This window comes from Epinephelus moara, chromosome 3 (assembly GCF_006386435.1).
Source record: "Epinephelus moara isolate mb chromosome 3, YSFRI_EMoa_1.0, whole genome shotgun sequence".
In the NCBI taxonomy this organism is placed as follows: Eukaryota; Metazoa; Chordata; class Actinopteri; order Perciformes; family Serranidae; genus Epinephelus; species Epinephelus moara.
The window spans coordinates 13,304,522-13,329,678 of record NC_065508.1 but is presented as its reverse complement, the minus strand read 5'-3'; the positions used below and the strand labels follow the sequence as shown (position 1 = coordinate 13,329,678).

Genomic DNA, 25,157 nt, shown 5'->3' with positions numbered 1-25,157 from the left:
AAATTCTCTTGCACAGCTCGGAGCTAATTTGAGAGCTTTGAATTCTTATTTGATTTACTCTCAACGGCTCACTTGCAAAGGACATGATCAACTCTACCAAATGTGCACTGCTTTTCTTGGCTTCTTTACGATCACCTTGGGGACTCTCATATATTTACTGGAGGCCACAGCATAGCTGAAGGAAGACTTATTCAAGCCGGCACTATATTTTAAAATACTATCCTTTGCTCAGCACTGTTGAATGAGGATTTTTGTCCTTGGCATAGTAATGTTAGAGATGTAGAGCATTTGTATTTGTGATGAAGTGCTGTCTGAAGGACTTGCTGTCTTTCACAAACGTGCCCATCCTGTACATTGTGAAGAGGCAAATTTGCTATTTGATGTACAATGACTTGGGTTTTATTCCACAAGTAGACACTTACCACAGCTCCACTCATCAGCTCCATTGCGACAGTCTTTGTGTCCGTTACACTGCAAAGCCTGGGGGAGGCACTCACTCAAGTTCCCACAGGGGAAGTGGCCGAGGGGGCATTTAGCTTCTACCTCCATCCTGCTGTCCATCAGCGCTGAGGGAAACATGCAGAAAAGAGAGTGAGATTACACGAAACGTTCTCACAAGTAGCACCAAATTTCAACAGCAGGGAAAAGTGTTACTCAGCAACAAGTCTGTTTTGTCAACAGGACATTTAGTTTCTCTAATTGCTGGCAACAAGTATTAACTATAACTAATTAGGTCACCGCTATTGTGCCATGGTCATGCTCTCATTTTAGCGGCGTTCATATTGACCCTGCTGCTGTGTGATGGCTGCAAATACTTAATAAACTCAGGGGAAAGAGTCGTACACACGGCAACAAACAAAACGAATGTGGACATAGAAACATTTTAGCAAAACCTGGATTACATTCAGTGGCATGAGGAGATATTATTGCTGAGCCTCATTAATGTAACCTTCGCTGACTCCAGCCTTATCACATTCAAAGCTGTATTTTTAATGGACATTTCAACTGATGTTAACAAAAGCCATCCAAACTGTCTTGTTCACTCCCTGTCTTATTTATGAGACTCAAATTTCCCCCATCCTCCTGAACAGCCCATCTCTACCACTAGTTCTGTGCCATTGCTTAACTGATATCCTATATTTTGATACACCCACAACTTGTAAACTAGTGTGACTAAACAGACGATTCATTTATCTCACAGTTTAATAACTTCTCATAAACCGTCCGGATTCATCATTTACCACAGCTTCACAACTCACGTCCAAACACAAGTTAGTCACAAGACTCTTGCGGTCATAAAGACTTATCATGGCTGTTCATTTACTGCAGTCTGTCCTGTCTCTGGCTTGTTAAACAAACCAGAAACAAGTCCCTCAGTTTTGCCTGCCAGGTAACACAAAGCCCTTACTCACATCTGCATGGGACACATCAAGCATTACTCTCTTCATACTGCAACCCTATATAAACAGACCTAATAGCTCTTCAGCAAACAATACATGTCAGTGACTTTTTCTAATGACGCCACAAACATTTAAGGGGAAAGTAAAAGTTTTCGCTGCAGGATTGAAAGAGGAACAAGTATGTCATTTTTAAATGTTGATACAGGGTAGCTTGTTGGCAGGTAACTTGTAGGAATTTCTTTGAATATGACCTGGATTTTTCTCTGGGATGTCATCATTAGAATTCTTAGTAATGATTGACATGTTGGAGACAAGCCATTAGCCCTGCACCTGCTAATGTGTGCTTACATTTTTCTAATAACTTAAGATCCAGACGCTCAGGAGGTTATAAGTGGATGCTAATGTATCCACAGAGGTCTCTTTCACTCCACAATAAATGAACCCAGTGATTCAAATTGGCAGAAACCCTGAATGAAGCAGTTTCACGTTAAAAATCACAGTTTAAGTGATGCTGTCCAGCTTGTCGCAGAGGGGCTGGCAACTACGGTGGCCAATGTGAAAACGTGAATGTCCCCATCTGGAGCCAGCATTTGGTTTGTCCAATTTGGGCTACTGTAGAAACATGGCAGCAGACTCCTTAGACAAAGACCTGCTCCCTATGTAAATATAAACAGCTCATTCTAAAGTAACAAACACACAACAATTCTCCCCAGAGCCCAGCAACCATCAACAACACAGGACACACTGCAGGTTGTTTTTTCACAGTTACTTTGGTTGTTCCACCGTCCGCCATTTCTACTGCTGATAATAGTACCTGCAAAGAACCTAGACTGATTCTCTTTGGTAACTGGGGATAAACAAAACACTGTCTTCTTCTTGTTTGGTTGGGCAACAGTTTACCACTTCCTTTGTGTTGTAAATCAAACCATCATGGCATGGCTTATAGGGAACTAATCTAAACACTGATGGTGTCATTGTTCTGCAATCATTATGTTGTGCAATCAACATTTACTTCATAATGATGAGTTAAAGCCAAAAACTTTTTCCTCTTTCAGGTTGGAAATAACCTGGGTTTGTGACTTGGGCTTTGACAGAGTGACCACTTGCACTTTGATTTTGTTGGTGAAGATTCTCATCATCCAATAATCACCCATTATAATTTTAAATGCTATATCGTAGGCAACTGGACTTGCTCTAGTTTGATGGGGACATTCACGTTTCACGTTTCACGTTTTCACATTGGCCACCGTAGTTGCCAGCCCCTCTGCGACAAGCTGGACAGCGTCTATTAAGCTGTGATTTTTAACATGAAACTGCTTCATTCAGGGTTTCTGCCAATTTGAATCACTGGGTTCATTTATTGTGGAGTGAAAGAGACCTCTATGTAAATATAAACAGCTCATTCTAGAGTAAAAAAACACAACAATTCTCATTTGCAGGTGATTATACACTAAGGAAAACATACTTATAAGGCTATATTATATTCCATCTCAGCAAACATATTCCCCTAATTCTTACACACTGCACCTCTAAGTATAAAGAGTTTAATCAGGATGTAATACAGAACATTTTAAATTTGCATTTAAGTTCTCCCACCATCATGTTTTTCTTTCTCTCTCCTTCTTTTTTTCCTTGTTTGTTAGGTGCACATATTTAAAGCTGCCATTTGTGCATGTCCAATGCTGGAATTACTATCTATAAACTTGTACCCCAAGGCCTAAACACACAAACTTTCAGTTAATCCCAAGACCATTCAGCACCACCTGTTCATACCAGTAACAAACAGCTGGCCTGACTGAGGACTCCCCAGGAAGGGTGATGAAGACAAGCAAGCACAGAAGAAGACAGCAAGTTTTCAGGTTAGTAAACAGCAGCACAGGAATGAGATTCACATCCTACACACATAGCTTTCCCTCTTTTAACAGTCAGACAGTGATTAGATGCAGACCAGATTTCACTGCACTTGTGTTGTACCCCAATGATATGATGCTGTGTGACTTCTCATCTGTTTAACCTCCATGCAATGATTCAGATCTCCAACCATAAAGACAAATGGTAGGTATACATAATTGAGTTTGGTGACCTCTGCAGGGAATCTGTTTTAGGCTTTGTAAATGGAAACCACTTTAATCGTTGCTTTGCGTATTGTAATTATGCAAAATACTGCACAATGAATTCTAATTTTCAACAGCAAACAGAAAATGAAATGAGCTGTCAGAGTTTTAAATTATCATCAGAACTTATCAACAATGAAACTGTTGAGAGAACTTACTTTATGAGGCTTTATGAGGCAGACAGAACAAGTACAGACGTTATTAAAGCGGCCCTGCCTCCCTCAGAATCTGGTCACGGTCCAAGCAGTGGAGATAAACACTCGTTTCACCACAAAATAAGCTTTAAAATTCTGTGAGAAAGTGTGTAAGTGCACTTGTTCCTTAATGTAATTTTCAAACTGCCATCATGGTGAGGGAAAAACTACTGCTGTCATGTGTGAAGAGTTTAATGAATGGGAGACGTAGAATAAGTGTGAATGCAAAACAATAAAACAATGGCGTTTCTAAAGTCAGCCAAGTTCCATCTTTCATGTTCTCTCTCTGATTTTTTTGACTTCAGTGGTGATTACAGCACCTACTGTCATGTGCTGTGACCATAGCACACAGCTGAACACACAGTTCTCATGACATTTCTAAAGGCTACTCTCTGTTAGTCAGCAGGTCTCTGATAAGTTGCAATATCTAAATGAAACAAGAAATTTTCTTCTTCTGTTTGATCTGTAACTCTCCCCTCAGCAACTTCACTAAGGTTTCTTCATTTTAGTTTTATTCTTTACACATTCATACACATATTGAGCAACAGCATGAGTGACTGTGTAGACGGTCGTATGGCCTCCGCAGTCTGACCTTTTAATCCACGAACAGACCAGAACACAGATATAAATCTGTCGAGATTTAACCTGAGTTGTGCCTGCAGTACTTCAGCTACATAAAAGAGTCCATGTTTGACAGCATGCAACAAATGAAAACAGACACACCAGAGGAGTACACTGAGTCCTGTGGCGCTGCAGAATAAAGGAACAAGTGTGGTCAATCTTAAATGTTTATCACCAAGAAAGTCTCAATGTTTTAGTAATGTGATTCACTGTTTATGTATTCATAGGGCTAATTTGGTATTCATAGAGTCATAGAGCCCTGGAGCAATACCCAAAATTGGTTTGATTTTTATACCCATTTATCCTGGTCAGGGTGGTGTCACCCCACAAAATGAAACGCAAGACGTCAAGTGTACAAGTCTACACACACACTGCATAACTTATTTACTCCTAGAGGTTTGAAAAACACATTAATATTAAGGCACTGTAAGACTGTTTGGCAACTTCATTTTCCTAAGTGTGCATTTCAGACAAATGTGACAAATGCAAACTATAGGTGTTTGGACGGCATACTGCATTTGAAATTAAACACTGAGCTCGAGGTTAAAGTGCTGACATCCTCAAAACTGAGAGTCAGCACTTCACCTCTGTAATCCCAGTTTTATTGCAAACCCAATGTGCTGGAGAACAAAGATATGTGTGCAAATCTGTTTGTTCTCATAAGCAGTGTCAACGAGAGCAACGGTGCTGAACACAGAGGATGGGGATAACTGCTCAGTACATCACCTGGACAGAGCTGCCGTCCACAGAGGACCTCTACACAGGAAGAAAGGACGAAAGCAAGAAGGATGATCAGAGACCCCACACACCCAGGCACAAACTGTTCTGCCTGCTGCCGTCTGACGCTACCAGGCTGTGACAGCTTCATCCTGCCGCAGGACATTAGACTGTTAAACTCAATAGCTCCTGAGCTCATCACTTGACCCTGCCACTTTACCGTCATGTACTTTTACTAACTGTCATATACACAGTACTCATTTACATTCACTACATTCCTGATAACATTGAATTTGACTCTTGCTTTATACATATAGTTGTTATATACACAAGTACATTGTTGGAAGGTGCCTAAGACCCAAAGTTGTCAATGGCAATGACTGTTTTGGTACTTGTTGTGCATTTGACAACACATAACTTGAAACTTGGGATGATAAAGAAATTGCAGCACTCATAAAAAGGTCATCTGCGGATAAATGATAAATAACTCACAGAAAGGCACACATGCTCAAGAGAAAGTGACTGAAATAAGAGCAAACATCTGAACAAAGGAAACTGTCAATGAACAAGACTGAAAACAGACAGATCCAAATCAGGCAGTATATTATTTCCTCTGGACACATAGATGTCTCTCAGTTATCAGCCCCAGTTTATGGGTTTTATCTTTCTAGTGATGTAGGGCAAGTGCCTTTATGACGTGGTCTCACAAAATGTCCTCTGAGATCTCCGGCAACATCATCTCATGGAAGTAAATGTCTTATTGTTTATCTTGGCTGCAAACCTAATTTCCGTGTGACAATAAAGCTGAACGGAACTGAATTAAATGTGAAGCCTGCATTTTTCCATAAAGTGCTATTGATAAACACCACTTTGAACTCAGTTTAAGAAAAAAAAAAAAAAAGCTTCATGTTAAGTTTGATTTGTAAATGTTTAAAAAGAGAATTAATGAATGTTTATATTTGGTTCATTACACCTACAAGCTTAATTGTAGTATTTAAAGGTGCCCTGTGGCGCTAACATCTGAAATACACATATAGATAACTATGATGGCATATTAGAGCCATTGTATGTTAAAAAAGAGCTGGGTCAGACAGGTAATATTCCAATTAAATAACAAACAAACAAACAAACAAAAATAAACAGAATTTCTGTGATTGAAGTCCCACATTTACAAGATAAACTGTACGGTACCCCAGGGGCGAAAATCCCATTTCATAGTTGGGGGGGACAATAAACAGTAAAATTTTAGAGAATAATTCCAGGGGGGGACAAGGACAAAAAGTTGTAGCCTGTCTTTTATACAGCATCTTTTACCGCAATTTGACGCTTTAATCTTCTCTTTATCTCTCCAACAGGCAGAGTGAATGTCTATACTTATGAGAAATGGCTTAACTAAACATTTCCTGCAATTAAACTGGTAAACTGGTTTATAAACAGTGTGCTGTCAGATCTGCCGCTGCGCACCTCACAACCGTGCATAATAGTCGCACATAATGACCGCTCCTCGTCAGTTAGACTGCACGTCTTTCATGTTTGTCTAACTGACAGGTGGAGAGCCTACAGACAGGTACCCATTAGCTACGAGCCGCTCCACCACTGACTGCTCTTGTCCTGTCCTCTCCCTCTTCTTTCTCTCCTGTCCTCTCTGACTATCACTAAACTCTGAGCTTCATCATTAGCTTTTAGCTTAGCAGCACTTGTAATTGAGTAGGCTTTTGAACAATGCAGGAGAAATGTTGCAGACAGTTTATATTATCAGCCGGGGCCTGGGGCTTGTTGTAACAGTAAATGGGATGTGTTGTAACTTGTGTAAGTTAAACTGTGTCTGTATGAGTGTACCCTGCGATGCGCGATGTGAGCAGCGGTTCCAGCCATACGCTGCTGCTGCTGCCAAGCAGCCCCGCCCGTTGGAAAGAGTGTGGGATATACCACTNTGTGTAAGTTAAACTGTGTCTGTGTGAGTGAACATCTTACCCTGCGATGCGCGATGTGCGCAGCGGTTCCAGCCATACGCTGCTGCTGCTGCCAAGCAGCCCCGCCCGTTGGAAAGAGTGTGGGATATACCACTACTAGGAGTGGGAGGGGGGGGGACTAAATCTTTTAAGATTTAAATAGCACATTATTGGGCGATTATAATGAGCACCGCTTACATTGTGCTTTCATTAAATACTACTGTATTGTTCAAAAATTATTAATTGTGTCTCAAATGATTCTGGGGGGTACAGCTTTACTGAAGGGGGAGTCATGTCCCCCCTGTCCCCCCCCCCGGGATTTCCGCCCCTGCAGTACCCGTCATTACACCATTACAGTTTTACTATGTGGTTTGGGTTAGCAGCGTGAATTCATTGCTAATTTTCCAGGTTTCCTTCTTCTCATAAATTTGTGACATTAATCTCAGAGAATCTCTGACCTTTGTACTTTGTAAGTTTCCGACTTTAAATTCAGAAATTCTGACTTTTTTATTGGAATATTATCTCCACCAGCTCCATATTTTTTTAACTTACAATGGCCCTGACATTGTGGTGAAGAGGGAGCTGAGCTGAAAGGCGAATCTTTCGATTTACTGGTCCATCAATGTCCCAACCCTCACCTATGGTCATGAGCTCTGGGTAGTGACCGAAAGAATAAGATCGCGAATACAAGAATACTCAAATGAGTTTCCTCCATGGGGTGGCTGGGCTCAGCCTTAGAGATAGGGTAAGGAGCTCAGACATCCAGAGGGAGCTCGGAGTAGAGCCGCTGCTCTCTCATGTCGAAAGTGGTCAGTTGAGGTGGTTCGGGCATCTGATCAGGATGCCTCCTGGGCACCTCCTGTTAGAGGTGTTCAGGGCACTTGTCTTCCCAGCCACCAAGAGCAGATTCAGTTTAACACAACACCTCTCTCAGAGGCAGAGAACCTTTTCACATGAAGACTGAAGCCAAGAAATAACAAGAAAACCTGACATCCTGCCAGCCGCTGTGGCCGGCCAGTCTGGAGGATGCTCACACCAAGGCTGATGGGTGCTCATTACAACTCTTCTATTCAGCAATCAATCAGACAAATATCACACTATACTATAATATCATCAGTCGGGAGTACTGAATAACTACCAGGCAACCAGAAATTATCTAATCATCTTGATGGTTGAATCCTGCTCCTCACTCTGCTGCACTGGGATCTCAGTTCAAGTCTCTAAAATGGACTGACTGCCCTCTCTCCCTGAACACAGGAAAGACTCGACCTGCTAGATGTCAGCAATCATCTCTGCATATTTTGTAATTTGTTGTTAGCTGACAGGGACTGATGTTCGACTGAGCTGAGTGTCTATAGGGGACTCTTCCTCACTGACAGTGCCAAAAAATGTAATAGCGTTTGTGCCTCTGTGACAGAAATCATCCCTGACAATGAATTAAAGATGTCCTCTGTCACTCTATTGGAAAAAAAAACTTGACTTGTAATAGCTTCTTGAATTTATTCAGAAAAATCAGTTCTTTAAATAAGATTAGCATTCCTGACTGAGATGTTGAGATGCAGCAGAGAGGCACTGAAATGTTGGTGTAGTCTCTACTATCTGCTGATTACTGACTGATGCATTTTGCTTCGTTGTGTTGATTTGTGCTCTTTGTTCTTTTTTTATTTTCCCGTCTGGTGATTTTTGTGTATAATTTCAAGTTTTTAGTAATAATCTTTTACAGTTCTTAGTCGTATTGAGCCTGGATGATCACTGTGAATGTCAAGTGATATTAAAAAGCAAAAAACAGAGTTTACAAAGACATTTCGATTAACACAAAGACCTGTGCATCAAAGCGTGCCACCGATCACAACTAACTTCTTATAAACTGCGTAAGGTATCGTCTTCCCATGATCATATTAACTGAACAACAACAACAGGAACTGCACCACAGTTGGAACAATTCAACACCAACACGACTTCGAGCTTGTCTGTCTGTGAAATGTTTATACAGACTTCACTCTCACATTTCTGACACAAGAGTAGATGTGAAGATGAGTCACAGACTGGGAGGTGGAGAGACTGTGTGTGGGCCTGAATAAATAAGATATGAATATTGGACCCCCCCCCCCAGTCTGGGAAACCCTCTTTGACAGTAAAATCTGGAAGACTGAGATGTGACAGAGAAACATTGTTGGTCTCACGTCCCCTATGTACTTAATTATGAATCTTATCAATAGTTAATGATTTAAACCAAAGCCAATCTCCGGAAAGCTCCTGAAAAAGCATCCTATACATTTTAGGATTGTATATCTTGTGAGGACAGTGGTCATACCACAGCCTATTTCATCACCTCCATCTGAGCAGCGGACTGGTCCAACTCTAATATCTACAGACCTTATTTAGTGCTAACTATCCGCTGAGGATTTTAAAACATGAAGAGCCCTCAGCTTCCTGTGGAGTTAATATTGATTTATTGACAGTTTAATTCTGCACAATTGTCTCTTCCTCTGATGTCAGTGTTCATTCATGAAAGCACCTTGAACCACTTGATAAAAACAAATCCTGTGATAAAAAATAGGGAAACTGCCTGTAACCATAATATAAATAAAATACATCCTGTAGCCTAATAATTGCATTCATAAAATACGATACATAACAAATATTACAAAAAGACTCCAGTGATGCAACAGCATTAAAAAGAAGTGCTCTACAGTGTATCATCTCAAAAGAATAGTCATGTCACCTCCTCCTCCCTCCATTTCTCTTTACCTCTGATCTCAGTATGGGTCAGGTGGAACAGCAAAAAGATGACAGGTACTTCCATCCTGAGGCTCAGAAGTTTCACTGCGCTCAGGTCGCTCCGGCTATAAATCCTCAGACCGATCCACGATCAGTGAAAACCTGCCAGTCGATAGAAAAGTCAGCAGCAGAAGTCCAAATCAGTCCAAAATGTTAAAGCATGTCCGACATTACCAAAAAGACCGAAAAGGCGAACTAAGGCGACGGATGCACCGTGGAAAGCAAAACCGAGCCGGTGCGCAAAGACAGCAACATCCTCTCCACACTGTCCTCCTCGGAGCTCTGTGCACACTCTTCTGTGAGCCACCGTATCCTCCTCCTCATCCTCTTTCTTCTGCTTCTGCTGCTTCTCCTCCTCCTCCCCTCTCTCTCTCTCTCTCTCTCTCTCTCTCTCTCTCTCTCTCTCTCTGTCTGTCACACACATTCACACACCAACAGACACCTTCTTCCACTTCCTTTTCCGCAAATTATTTCTATGACACACCTGCTGATGATCACTTTCTGCCACCTGTCCTGAGCCAGGCAAAGTGTGAAGTCAGTCTGCAGCAGTGGTGTGAACCTTTTTGTTGCTGTCCAGCCCAGTTGCATTGGTGTGTGGGTACCTTCTCTGCTGTCCTTGCTTGTTGTCCAATGTACCAAGGCACCCAAGATAAACTTTTATGTTGCCCTGAGAAGGCGCAGATTGACAGCAGCCCTAGCAACCCAAAAAAGTGGAATGATCTCCACCTTTACCAGCTACAGCATTAAAGTGATAAACACATGAATACATTGATGATTATGATTCAGTAAGATGAAATAAATACTGATGAGACGGGCCATTCTGCATGATGAATACTGTTACTTTTACTAACACTTTTACTCAGTAAGAGTTTGAATGTGGGACTTTTACTTGTATTTGAGTACTTGAGTATTTCTACACTGTGGTATTGCTACTTTTTACTTAAGTTAAAGACTGCTCCCCTGTTAAAGGACCTGCTGGACTGTGGCCACGCTGTCTCCTTTTCCTAAAGGTAAAGCTGAGGGTTAGTGGAGCTGACAGCAGCAGAGAGGACGCACTGTGATTTATATCTGCTGTATTTCTCAATCTTGGAAGAAATCATGTTTTTTACTGCCTCTACATCTTTTCTTTTGTGAATAAAGGACCAGAATTGATAAAGCAGAAACAGCCTTGGCTTATTCCTCTATTCAACAATGAGTTCATTTTAATTTTATGAGTCGGCTACTTGAGAAGATTGATACCACTCACTTTTAGAATAATGGTATCCATCATCTCCTCTGACTCTCAGTGAAATGAATAAGCGTAATTATCTAAATGTCCAACTTTGAAAAACCTGCCAGAGTTGAGCTTTATTGGACATAATTGGAGACATTTGGTTTTTAACAGCTTGTACGCCTTTATGTCATTGACCTTTTATACTGACACTTTGAAAATCTTCTTCTTTTTGCGTTCAAAGGGCTTGATACAGTTTTCTGATCTCATTTGATTTTTTTTTCATGTTAATAAAAGTTTCATCACTGTGTTTCAGTTTGTCATTTCTGTTTTGGATGGTGTGATATACAGATGTGTTTGAGTTCCACAGAAGAAGCTTTGAAATAGTTAAAGGAGCAGAGAGGGAGCTTTTGGTGCAAAGTGTGCTTCACAAAAGTTTTCATGAACCCTCTGACAAGGTAAGATAAGCAGCAGGCAGCAGGCGGCAGCAGGGTTGTAACTCCAGTCAGTATAAACACTGAGCACATGTTGCAGGGCTGCTCTGTGTTTTGCTTGGAGGACTCAGAGTTGTCGCTGGCCTTCTGGGCACCCTGACAACATCTGAATCTGAGCCAGGCCATTCAGGCAACATGCTTGTTCAGAAATATCTCTTTGATAGAAACATGCACTGAACAAGACATACTTGTGTTTTATTATCAGGCAGTAAATGACAGATGCAACATAGAAACTGACAATATATGTACATAAAAAGTACATGTACACTCCACCAAACTTGAATGGTGAATTTATCTAAATTACTGTTGTTCTGATGCAAAACAGCAAAGCTGAGCACAGAGAAATGCAGAATGTGGAGGAAGAAAATGAGTAACTCAGTGTTCCTGAGAGAAATACTTCTCAGATGATTTAATCATGTGCATGTGCAGCATCAAGAGGTACTGGTTGTTGAGTCACTAAAAGCGATCAGATTAAAGTGCATTAAGGTGCCCTATTATTTTATATTTGATGGCACTTGTTTATTCTTGTTTATTTTCAATTCATCAGACTACTGCATTTGTTTTAGTGTCATTTATTTTGGCCACCACGTCTGAATATGTGAAAAGGGGTAGAAAAAGCACGTCAGGTCATTTGTTTATGTCACCAGACTCCATTTGTTAGCAAACATTAGCTAATATTGCACACTGTGAAAGCTGTTGCAGAGCTGCAGAGAGGCAAGGCACACGGGAGCGTGCGCAACAGCAGCTTGTTGCACTGTCCTTGAGCGACCAAAGAAATCAATGAATGCAGGTCTCATCAATAATTTATCATCAATAAACAAATAACATCATGATAATCACATGATAAATGTGTAATCTTGTTATTGTTTGATTTTGGCTTTTTGAATTTGCCTGCTCTGTGTTTTAGAACCAATGGTAGTTTTTTGGTTGCCATGGTATTTTAGCCTGACATCAAAACGTGATGTCACAGAATGGAACTCAGAATCACCACCAAAGACCTCGGAACACACAGAAACTGGTAAGTAGACCCTCTCTCCACAATTCAGCAGAGTTTTACACAAGTATTGGAGAGACACACACACGATTTTTTGGAGACATTCCTATTGAGTACGCTCACAAAACAACATGGACGCTGAGACGTCAAAAACTCTACATTCTCTGAACCCAGAGAACGATTCATGTAAGTGTCAAATCCTGTTAAACAGCTTCACCTGTTTTTACATGCAAAAAGTCCCTTACTGTCACTTTTTCTGTAGTTCAGCGTGTTTTTCATGCAAAAAGTTGAATATTTGTCAGTGCAGTCAAAATATTTTAACCTGTTTACAAAGTAATTAATTTCATTTTGTCTGAATGTTTAATACAGTTGTGCTGTTGCTGAACAAGTTCCCCGGTCCATCAGAAAACCGATTTGTTCATCCTTTTCTGTGGACGCCTTTGAGGAAAACAGCTCCACGAGTTCAAGGTAAGAAAGCACGACTAATTGATTTACAAATGGTCATTTAATGGGTTGAGTCTTCCTTTAAGTGCAGTGACTTAAATGTACTTAGTCACTTGCTGACACTGATAACAGTGTAGACATAGTGATGGTGGGTAGTCATGCAGGACATCTGACTTTTATGCAGGAGATCAAACTTTGTGTCTTGTCACAGACCTGAAATTCACTTTGTAAACTGTGACCTTGTAACAGTCTTTACCTGACCTTATCATACAGTATTTTACATGTGCAGATGTTGTGGGGAAAACAGTTAAATTTGAAACTGGTGGGACTGAACATCACAAAACAATGTTGTTAAACTTAATACAGACTTTCACAGAATCATTTAAGATCAACAAGTTGATGTAAAGTGGATTTCTCTTGTTTGTAGAGCTCAAACCCAAGATCTGCCAGGGAGAAGACTCTGAGGTGACAAGCCAGAAAAGAAAGATCAGCTTGGATTGCCCAGAGTCACCCAGAAAAAGGCAGCGAGGTAGCAGTGAACCCACTATAGTGGCAGTGGAGACTGTGCAGGCCAAGGGGACGAAAAGGAAGGCCAACACCCAAACCAAGACCCCCAGTAAGAAACAGAGGGGTGACAACTGTGATGCAAACACTGACAAGCCCACTGAGGTGTCAGTGGTGGGCGTCACAGAGACTGAGGGTCGGACGGAGGCCTTTGCTGAGCATATGCCAGCAACAGAGACTCCCAGGACGCCAAGAAGGGACAGCGGCTGTGAAGTCTCCCCGAGCTCCAGCAGCCCTTCAGCCTCCCAACAGGACAACGGGAGTGCGTTCGACTCAGTCAGCTCCAGCAGAGGTAAGCTGATAGTGTGAGAAATAATTAGATGACTGTATGTGAGTGTGTGTTTGTGAAGTGGACAGCCGAGACAGCCCCATGAACAGTTACTATGTCCACACTCTCACTAACTGCTTGCTTGCTGGTTGTTTACACTTGTATTCAGCCCTGTCCACTTGTGATCAGATCACTCGAGATACATGTTAATACCAGATATAAACAGGCTCAGTGTTAGACGTTCCTCACAACTGACTGTTGTGTGTTTGTGTGTGTGTGCAGCCAACTTTGAGGCCAAGTACCTGCAGCTTCATAAGCTCGGAGAAGGAGGCTTTGGTTCGGTCTATGCTGGAGTAAGGAACTCCGACAGTTTACCGGTAAGTATAACATCCGTATTCTCACATCACACATACACACAAAGTCATCACTCCCTGTACTAACCAAAGCACTGGTGATTCTGTCCTGTAGGTGGCGATCAAACGCATCCCTAAAGCTCGCGTCAAATATCGGCAAGTGGTGAGTGACTTAATCTGATGTCTCAGCATCAACTGTTAAAATCATGGTTGAACTTTTTCACTTTGTTGTTACTCTGTTGTTGACGAGGAAAACACACATTCACAACCACCTCTATTAAAACACACATTCACAACCACCTCTATTAAAACACACATTCACAACCACCTCTATTAAAACACACATTCACAACCACAAATTTTGTTCTGTATTTTGTTTCTTTCAGATCATAAATGGGATGTCGCACTCGCTCCCTCTGGAGGCGGTCCTAATGATGAAGGTGGCAAGTGGACCACATTTAGTGGGACAGTCTGCTGCTGTCACATTGTTGGACTGGTATGATCTGGACCAGGAGATTCTCCTGGTCATGGAGAGACCAGTCCCCTCTATGGACCTGTTGGACTATGTCAACAGCTGTGATTCTCTGACAGAAGACCAGGCTAAGGTACTGAAACTGGTTGGAGCATGTTTTCATATCTGTGTGTGGTGTTCCCTTAAAACTGTGCCAAGCTTACAATTTTCAATGTTGTCAGTGTCTGTGGAGAGTTGAGGGCTGCTATCACACCTACATTTTTAAAATTTGGTGCATACAAAAACCTAAATCTTAAATTTGTTTCATATTTAGTTACCACTGTCTCGTAGTCCACCTTTATAAAGGGTTCCTAAGTTGTAAGTAATGGCTTTATTATTAGTTAATAGATTATATAGTGATGCTGGATTGTTTTTGCAGTGTGTGTTGAGTCGTCCCAAACAGCCAATGTTAGCTGTGAGCTTGCCAGCAGTCCTTTTTGTCTTGTCTCTGTAAGTTCATGAATTGGAGTCATAAAGCCTCAAGATGAGAGCAAAGCTTCTGCTGGAGCTGAAACATTTTCTTGCCTCAATTTGTGCAACCCTTTGTGGATCCAAATTTGCATCAACATGGACTTTATTTGCAGTCCGGCTTCACACTCAGTTCAGAAACACCTTTACACCCAGGCACCCTTACACTGTGTTATCTTTGGTGTCACCAGCATTTAAATGTCATTGTTCTCAGCTCAGTTCTCAAATGGACGTAACTGAACTTTGAGCAACAGTTTTGTGTGGAAGCTGCAACATTGTCACATAATGTGAAAGTACCACCCTACACTCCCTTCGTCACTCCACTATAACTCATCTGTTTGTCTTTGTCTCTGTCTCAGAACATCATGAAGCAGCTGGTGGAAGCATGCATCAAGATGCACTCGGTGGGAGTCTTCCATCGGGACATCAAAACGGACAATGTCCTCATTGAGACCAGCTCCGATGTCCCCCGAGTGCGGATCATTGATTTTGGATGTGGCTGCTTGATTGAGAATGAACCCTGTCGTGTCTTTGCTGGTACGATGTCTGCCTTCTGCTCCTGCTCTTCATCCATCTGTTGATCTCTGGAGCGATGACCTTCATTGAAAACTCACTCCTCATTCTTTGTTTCTCTCTGTCTCCATGTGTGTGTCTGTGTATTGTAGGAACATTTGCATACGTGCCACCAGAGTACCTGAGACACAGAACATATGAGGCCGGTCCCACCACAGTCTGGCAGCTGGGCGCGCTGCTGCATGACATGCTGGTGGATCAGTTCACCACCTACAGCTTTCTCCGCAAAGGTTTAAAGTCCAGCAGGCAGTTGTCTAGAGGTAAGACAATGCTGTTGTCAATACAGCACCTGAGATTTGGTACTGACAATAACTGCAGCTCCCACCCTAATCTTTGCTTCGTTCTCTGCCCTCTCTCTTCTAAGGCTGCCTGAATTTCTTGAATGTGTGTTTGGCTGTGGACCCAGAGGATCGCCCCACTCTGGAGCAGATGCAGCAGCTCCCCTGGCTCAGATAATCCTGAACCTCCCACCACCATTTGGACTGGGCCAGGACATGATCTGAATACTTCTTTCACCACTGAACATCACAACACAACTGTTGTAACTAAGGAAGTTACAACAGGCTCCAGCACACACTATGATGACGGGCCCTTCTGCATGCTAGTTACTAGTTATGCGACTCAACTTGCTAATGTATAATCTTATGGTCTCATCAGATGATCAGAGACCTGACATATGACAATTTTATTTTATGTTCTCTCAAGGCAATTGAATCAAACGCAACTTGACTTAGTTTTGTCTTAGAAGACGTTTCACCTCTTATCCAAGAGGCTTCATCAGTTCATGTTTGTCTGACTAGGCTGGAACTAGTCTGACAAAGATGAACGGAAACTCCTGCTGCAACGGTGGTCATTACAGTCGTTGGAGTCACAGGAGGCCATTTGTGAATGACCACTGTTTTTCGAGATTAAGCTGTTAAATCTCCTGGGCAAGGATGAGAGGACAGCATGATAGGTGTGGGATAGGTGGTGTCGCAGACCTCCTCCTCTGTTGAGAGATGGTTTTTCCATCTTCACATAGATGGATTCTTTTACTCCTCTTTCAAACCATCTGTCTCCACTGTCCAAAATGTGCATGTTGCTGTCTTCAAAGGAGTGTGCTTTCTCCTTGAGGTGTAAATAGACAGCTGAGTCTTGCCCTGATGAGTTACCCTTTCTGTGTTGGGCCATGCATTTGTTTAGTGGTTGTTTTGTTTCACCAATGTACAAGTCTGGGCATTCCTCGCTGCATTGGACAGCGTACACCAGGTTGCTCTTCTGGGTGTGTAGTGTACGGTCTTTTGGATGTACCAGTCTTTGTCCAAAAGACCGTACACCACACACCCAGATGAGCAACCTGGTGTACGCTGTCCAATGCAGCGAGGAATGCCCAGACTTGTACATTGGTGAAACAAAACAACCACTTAACAAATGCATGGCCCAACACAGAGGGGCTAACTCGTCAGGGCAAGACTCAGCTGTCTATTTACACCTCAAGGAGAAAGCACACTCCTTTGAAGACAGCAACATGCACATTTTGGACAGTGGAAACAGATGGTTTGAAAGAGGAGTAAAAGAATCCATCTATGTGAAGATGGAAAAACCATCTCTCAACAGAGGAGGAGGTCTGCAACACCACCTATCCCACACCTATCATGCTGTCCTCTCATCCTTGCCCAGGAGGTTTAACAGCTTAACCTCGAAAACAATGGTCATTCACAAATGGCCTCCTGTGACTCCAATAACTGTAACTACCACTGTTGCAGCAGGAGCACTAATGCACCAATGACATCAGTGGCCTTGTGAAGACCTCCTCAGAGGTTAAATACCTGGGTTTTCCACACCAGTTTGTCAGACTAGTTCCAGCCTAGTCAGACAAGCATGAACTGATGAAGCCTCTTGGATAAGAGGTGAAACGTCTTCTAAGACAAAACTAAGTCCAGTTGCATTTGATTCAACTGCCTTGAGATTGATTGAGTTTTTATGTTGTTGCTTATGTAGAATAAGCATATATTTATATATTGTGTGATACACTGCTTCTGACTATTTTACAATATATACATCTGTATATAATTAAAAAAACAAAACAAAACCATGATGGATCTGGGTTTCCATTTTCAATGTCTTATATAGCAAATGGCAACATGTTTAAATCAGTGTGAGTTCGTCTTTGATCACAGGCACATTTCTAAGGTGTTAATCTGAATTATTCGCAAGGTCCTGTTTTCTGCCCAACATACTGATGGAGGTCCCACTCTCTCTTTGGGCCTCCACACCCGTTGGGCCCCAGTGCAATTGCCCTGCCTGCACTGTTTATATTTACACCCCTGCACAACAGCAGTTACCATAGTTGGGCTTCAACATCCCATTTCATGGAAAAAACAAAGGCAGTTGGTGAGATAAAGCTCAACGTGAGACTAAGTTTAAATTATGTCAAAGTAAATAGTAATTAAACTCACTTAAAGTTACAATTCAAATCTTTTGTATGGCTTCAACTTTTTTACAAGACAAGAATTAAATCCAAAACTAGCTTCTGTTTCCTTAATACATCAATTAATGTCACATATTCAGTTTGAAATTCATGATGGACTTGTGGTCTTAGCTGGCAGAAAGCCTCCCAGTGGGGAAAACAGTTGGTGTAATTCATACATCACAAAAGCCTTTGCATTTGATCAGTATTACTGAGAGCATCAGAAGGCTCAGAGGCCATAAAGAGACCAGAGAAACAACTAAAGGCCCTTGCTGTCCGCTCTGAATGAACATAAAGACTGAAAACAACCGAATCAACATTTACCAGGGATCAACCCTCACCATCTGCAGTCTATTACATGGGAACGACATACACACACACACACAGACTGAAGCGGTCCATTGCACTGAAAGCATCACAAAGGTGTATAATTTTGGGATTAAAGATAAAAAGAACAAACATGTAAGCTAATGTTTATTCATGAGGAGTGAGCAGCTGGGAGGGCCAAGCATTTGGCTTTCAGTTAAGAGACACTGTTGCATTAAGCAAAATTTAGGAACTTCAGAGGGTTAAGAACAAAAAAAAAAGATGAATCATTATTCATTATCATGACCTCAAAGATGATTTCTTTGATCCTTTCGTGTAAAGACAGGATTTTACAACTCTGGAAGGTTGTCACATGGGTTACAAGGTAACTGCAGGAATACACCTTTGATATTAGACTACAACGTAAGCTACGAGGCTGCGTACACCTCTATGATTATTGGATGACCTCACATTGCAATGTGTTGAGGGGTTTTTCAGGCAATGCTGTCAGTCTGAACAAAGCCTCGAAACAACCTGCCTCCCCACCAGTTTCATCTAACCAAGACAACTACATGACTTTTTACTACATTAACGACACCCAAAAACATAAATACCTGGACTTGAGTCATTCAACCATCTGTAGCTCAGTGACGTCTGATTTTATCTCACTGGAGAAGTGTCTTCTCGCCAGATGGGGTGTAAATGAGAATGTAAAAATAAATACAACCAATTATCCCCTGAGGGCATTAAATCCATTTTTTGCTGAAAGGTACACAGTTGCTGGACAAATAGAAGGGACTATGCCCAAACACACTTTGATTTATTCTTTGATTGAGAAGAAAAACATAATTCTTCATCAAACCCGTCAGTGCAAAATCACTTTCACAGCCACTTAACTCCCAAAGGGCTTTCTACTGATGGGTTTTTCTACAAAGGGCTTGTTTGTGCCATCCAGAGAGTGGAGACTGCAATTTCATTTGACTTTCTGAATTTACATGTTTCTGCTCCTCTGACTCCATTAAAAATGTAGTAAATTGGAAAGACTGAGCCAATTTTCATTACTGCTTCTGTCTCACTTAAGCTTGTCTAATAGCTACACGAGAACAGCCCTGCATGGAGAGTATGTGCAGCTTGGATGTAATAAGCAAACTGTAACTTATATGTAATTTGCTAAGCAAGTGCATACTCCCAAAAAAATTCCACTTGACTCCTGTGTCCTTTTCCATTCTGGTATCAAAAGTGGACACAAAAATAGCTTCTCTTGGCTTCAGAGTTTCACAAACAGTTACACTAAATGGTTTAAAATAGTTATAAGTGGTCCTTTGAGAGATCCATGGAAGTGCTGCCTGACATTAGGACCCCATTGAGTCTCGTATATTTGCTGCAAGATTAACCTTTCCCCCAGCTTCCTCAAAACTCTGATGGCAAGTGTTCCTTCCTCCTCCACTTCAGTCCAACCCTGACCCCCGTCAGGAGTTCAGTAAGGACCCAAATGCAGAGCAACAGGCAGGTTTGAGGTTTAACAAAAAGTGAGCTTTACTTAAGCTGATGAAAAACATCCAGAACAGACAGGTGACAGAAAGTCCAAATGACAGAAGAACCAAATCTAATTGAAAACGATGAACTCAGGTAAAAAAAATCCAAACAGAAGACACGACAACAGGTAGGAAATGGAGCAGGGAACGACAGCAAGAACACAGGGATGAGCACAGACAAACTGACAAGGAACAAAGGGAAACACACACACACACATATATATATATATATACACACACAGAAAACTAATCACAAGAATGAGACACAGCTGGAGTGGGTGGGCATGGGCAAATGGAGGGAAATTGGGATTGACTAACAACAAGAGTGTGGAGGGGAGGAACACAAGGGTGGAGCAAACGAGACTAATACAGAACAGGTGTGACGGGAAGACTCTGGGAACAGGGAAGGACTAATGAGATTGAAGGATGACAGGTGTGACAGAAAACAGGATCATTACAACTCCTTAAAGTTTTGATTATATTCTGCTAATTTGCAACTGCGGTTTCATTCAGAGAGAAACATAATGCCACCTGAACTTCATTTTGTAGCATAATAGAAACCTTTTTAATTAGTGTTTATTCAAAGTCTCAAAAATGTTCCTACAGCTGCAATGAATCTCACTGTGTTTACACCAACAACCATGTCATATATGTCCCTACAGTATCCACTCTTACAACACATATGCTTGTAGCAACTGGAGCACCACTAATGTATCTTATGGTTACGTTCAGGCATTTGGTTAAGGTTAGGGAAAGATTATGGTCTTGGTTCAATACATAAAAAAAAAAAAAAAAGAAGCAACAATTACATGAAGGATGAGACACGACATGTTCTAGTAGCCGATCCGACAAGAGACAAAGGATGCAAATTCTAGTTTCCACTGTCAAACAGCTGCTGCTTTGTAAGAGGTGGCATCCTCTGAGGCTGAAAAATGACATGGGGGTCCTCATAGACCCCCATGTTAAAATACCCAACTTTCTAGCAGAAATAAACATGTTTACAGCCTGGTACAAAAACTGTGTTGCTGTCTATAGCTATTTCCCCCCTTCATGACAACTGCACAGGGGTGAATAATTACAATACTCACCAGTTTCCAGTTTTAGTGAGGCTTAAAGTCATGCATAATTAAGGGCGTGACTGACAGGTGGATGCTGTTAGTTGACAAGTCACTACCAAAGTGACAACCTTGGTTAGGTTCTGTAACTATAACCCCAGATTCATCGAGTATAGGCGTAGCTGTCGCTATTTCAGTGTGTTTTCAGTTCATGAAGTACATTTTCAAGCCAGTCAAATTGTTTTGTTTAGAAGCCGTTTCTTTCCACATGAAAACTGGAGGTTGAAGAGGGTGAAAGTAATTTAACAAATCCTCCCTGCCTGGGAACCAAAACAAAGACAGGGGCAGCCGAGAATCTCACAGAAAAAATGAATAAAGAAAGAAAAATCACTCTGAAAACAAAGACAAGAACAGCAGGATTTGTGCACCAGTCAATCCTAAAACTACATATGGAGCTTAATCAAAGATGCATGTTAACAGGGTCTTGATTGTTGTTAAATGTATGTATCTTTGATTCCTGTTTTAAATGTTTGTCCTTTTGATGTTGCAAATGGAGGTGCTTTGAGGCAAGGAAAATTTTAGACTTGATCTGACAATTAAGGTATAATCATCATCATCGCTGGTGCAGAGTTCAGTTAGTTATGACATGAGGCTTGAAAGATCTGCAAAGTTCAAGTCATTATAAGTCAGACCTTAAGGTGTCCTCTACAGAATAACACACATCTGCTGTATCAGAAGTTAAGGATGTCTGTTGCCTGAAGTGGAAACAATGCCACTGTACTCTGGAGGTCATTCAGGTCCTCTTCACTGCAGCTGCTGAATGTCCTCCCAGCTTTCAGCCCACAGTGACCCGACCAAAAGAAGTCACTTCTAAATCTTAAACAAGATGCTGCAATATGGCATTTCTCTACTTCCCTCTCTAAATTACAGATTGTTTTGTTGTTGTGTTGCAGAGTCATGCACATTAAAGAGTCTCAGAGGTCCTCCAGTCAAAGACACTGGCCTCTGTCCAGTTGATAATTAGTTCAGCCTCATTCCCTGGCCAGCATCCCTCCTTGTGTCAATGGAAAATGGAGGGTGAGACACATTTGCCAAATCCTTGTTCACCATGTGCATCATTTTAAAAGTGACGTTAATTTCTATTAAATATTGCGCAACAGTGTCACCTCTCACTGGACTCACATAACCACATGGATTCTTGATGGGCATATTATGTAAATACGGGTGAATTCTGTATCAATAAACCTATTTTTTCCGAAAACTTGCCTGTATGTGTGTCTTTGGAGACAGGTATAGAGTCAAACATAGTACAGTCAAGTATAAAAAGCACAACACTAGCTGACTCGCTGTTTTCCACAAAGAATGCAGTCGTCTTGGTAGCTGATACCAAAATATGTTTGGAAGTCAGTTGAACTGACCATAAGTGATAAATATTCTATTATCACAAATATTACTATGAACAGCGAGTGCATCATCATCATTTCAGCAAATGCTTACAAATGACATCAAGTGACAAAGCCCACTGGAAACTGTGGGAATCATGACTCATGTCCTTTTGGAGGAAAGAAGGAAGTATTGTGACCTTACTACAAGGGCAACAAAATCTGCAGAGGGATGAGGTCGCAGGAGGTTAACCCAAACCACGATCGTTCACCAGTCAAGTTATGTTTGTGCCAAAATCTAACGAGACCTTAAACATAAAGTTGTTTAGTCATGAAATGGTATTATTTTTTGAAACTGTAATATCATCCTGAAAATGATTACAAATATGTTTATTTCGTCCAATAAGTAAACAAATGTCAGCTTCACACTTTGCTGTCCACAGACATATGTCAAGAACAGATGTCACTGTAGCAGTACAGAAAATATCTGTGCTCAAATTAACCAAAAAGAGGTACAACAGGAGTTTCTGAAATAACTCTGGGTATGATTGTGGCAACACTATTCTGGCCAGAGCAATGACAGTAGGTACACCACTTTGGTCCAGAGTGAAATATCTAAGCAATTATCAGGTATATTGCTATGGATTTTGTCCAACATTTATGGTGTGAATACAAGTGACTTTGGTGACCCCCTGACTTCCCCTTCAACACTAACACCATGCTGACACTTTTAGTTTTGAGTGAAATGTCTCAACAATTGTGAAATGGACTGTCATAAAATTTGGCACCGACATTTATCTCCCTCTCAGCGCTAATTGTAATAACTTTGGTAATCTACTTACTTTTCATTCAGTGCCATCATCAGGCCAAAGTTTTAAATGTATTTAATACTTTTTCTTTCATGGCCAAAAACCTGCAAATCAAATGTCACTCCCATGAGCCTCAGCTGTACTTTTCTGGGACTCCCTTAAAACATGGGTTCACCCGGCTGGGCGTAGTTTTGCAGGATGTAGCATTGCATGCCTCAATGAGCTCTATGATCATGCCGTCTCAGCCTGTGCTCTAAATGCACATTCGTACTTAATATGATGACTTGTATGCACCTTTTTTAAGACGGCAGAACAAAAATCTTGATTTAATTTGGTTTCATGAAAATGTGAGGTGGGAGTGAGTGGCAAAGTAAGGGGTAGTTTTATTTCTAAAGCTTATAAAATTAGACAAACTAGACTGAATAACACAAACTACAAATTTAAGTGCATACAGAATTATGCTCTTTTTCCTATAAGTTGTATATTTGGTCTGACACCAATATAGGCAACATGGAAACTGACAGTCTACCGCATAAGCCTGTCTAGGCAGGGCAATTTCAGATGACAATTTGAGAATCTATCAGAGGACAGGTAAACGTCATTTGGAAATCTGATGTTGCTCACAGTTGCAGCAAAAATTGAAGTGTACCTTCATAAAGGTGTGTGTCCAGCACACTGTTGTGCCCATAAGCCACAAGTGTGTCTTAACTAAAACACTCCAGTTTTAGTAGTTTTAACATAAGGGAAAATCCAGACTCTGGTTTGTAATAAGCCTGTCACAAAGTAAACTGAGATAAATCTGCATATGAATGCTAAGCTAATGCTAATAAGTAATGTGTCCCACCTCTCCGCTGGGACTGTTTAGCTGCCACTCAAATGTGATTGGTCAATATTACTTGGACTACAAATGAACAGGCAGAAACCAGAACATTTGTGATACCAACATCGTGTACCTGTGACAAGAGGGTGAGGACTAGGACAATTTCAGACAGTTATTTTTGCCAATTTGACACAAAGGGATAGCAGAGACAGGGTTTCCAAGTAGTAACAATAATGCTTACTGACTATATGAACTAAAAACAAGATGTAAAAAAACAACTCTTAGTGAGGATTCAGCCTAAACACCACATTAGAATGTGGAAGTGGAAGACTGCACCACTTCCTTTTCTGTTTATATAACCTTTTACAAACGATCACATAAATAAAACACACTGAAAAATCAACCCCTCGGCAAAACAGCAGTCAACCATCTTTAAGACAGACATCAAACCCAGGGAGTGTGCTGGACGTCAGGTGAAAATGTGGCCTTAAACACTGAAACGTCAATAAGTTTTACAAGCCACATGCAGAAAACCAAAGCATACAAATCAAAGAAACTAAGAAAACACCTTGAATGTACACCTCAACATAACTCACCACAGGTTTCAGGGGTAGTGTCTTTGCAGCCTGAGGATTTGCTGCGTGTATGCATAGAGTAGCATGAATGAGCTACACCTGGGGCCTGTATCACGAAGCGAGATCAACCTTTCCTGGGTTACCCAGACCTATCCTGGGTTGACTAACCCTAACAATGGCAATCAGGATAATCGGTATCACGACGCTGGATATCAACTCGGTAACTCAACCCAGGGTTGCTTTATCAAGAGCCGTGAACGCGCACGCAGCGGACCAATCACAATCATGAGAGAAGCGCAGCGTCACTGAGCGTCACTGAGCGTCCTCAAAGAGCGCCGTATGTGAGGAAAAAAAAGTATTTCTCGTGAGGATCAGAGATTAATTCTACTAAAATACTACTAAAATATTACAGAAAAGGCCAACACCGTGGCAGCTGCAGGAGGAGGAAACATGCGTGGCAACGCATAACGGGATGAATAATGTTTAGTTTTAGTTTAGATTAGTTTATTTGCACATAATGTTAAAAACAGACAGTATAAAATTTACAAGATTAAAAAAAGAAAAGTGC

The 25,157-nt window shown here is 41.3% G+C and overlaps 2 protein-coding genes across 3 annotated transcripts in view; one reads left to right on the top strand and one right to left on the bottom strand.

The window, feature by feature from the left end:
• The window catches only part of rxfp2a (relaxin family peptide receptor 2a), an 80,775-nt gene that overhangs the window by 49,853 nt on the left and 5,765 nt on the right, over positions 1–25,157 (bottom strand). The window contains exons 1-2 of one of the 2 annotated variants that reach the window (XM_050040291.1): positions 9,750–9,828; positions 423–566 (exon numbers count right to left, since the gene is read on the bottom strand). In XM_050040291.1, coding sequence (XP_049896248.1) covers positions 423–566; positions 9,750–9,804 — 199 coding nt within the window. In that variant the 5' untranslated portion in view covers positions 9,805–9,828. Of the gene's footprint in view, positions 1–422; positions 567–9,749; positions 9,829–25,157 lie in introns of those variants that run through there. The other variant, XM_050040290.1, reaches the window with a different exon arrangement.
• LOC126388039 (serine/threonine-protein kinase pim-1-like) lies at positions 12,609–16,127 on the top strand. Its single transcript, XM_050040928.1, has 9 exons — positions 12,609–12,663; positions 12,847–12,945; positions 13,349–13,777; positions 14,036–14,130; positions 14,222–14,269; positions 14,493–14,711; positions 15,445–15,622; positions 15,751–15,918; positions 16,023–16,127. Exons 1-9 carry the CDS (start codon positions 12,609–12,611, stop codon positions 16,112–16,114), a joined length of 1,383 nt encoding a protein of 460 aa, XP_049896885.1. The 3' UTR covers positions 16,115–16,127.

Coding starts and splice junctions, on each gene's coding strand:
- LOC126388039 (XM_050040928.1), top strand. CDS start 12,609: ATGGACGCTGAGACGTCAAAAACTCTACATTCTCTGAACCCAGAGAAC. Junction 14,712..15,444: donor TGACAGAAGACCAGGCTAAG/GTACTGAAACTG, acceptor TCTCTGTCTCAG/AACATCATGAAGCAGCTGGT. Junction 15,623..15,750: donor ACCCTGTCGTGTCTTTGCTG/GTACGATGTCTG, acceptor TGTGTATTGTAG/GAACATTTGCATACGTGCCA.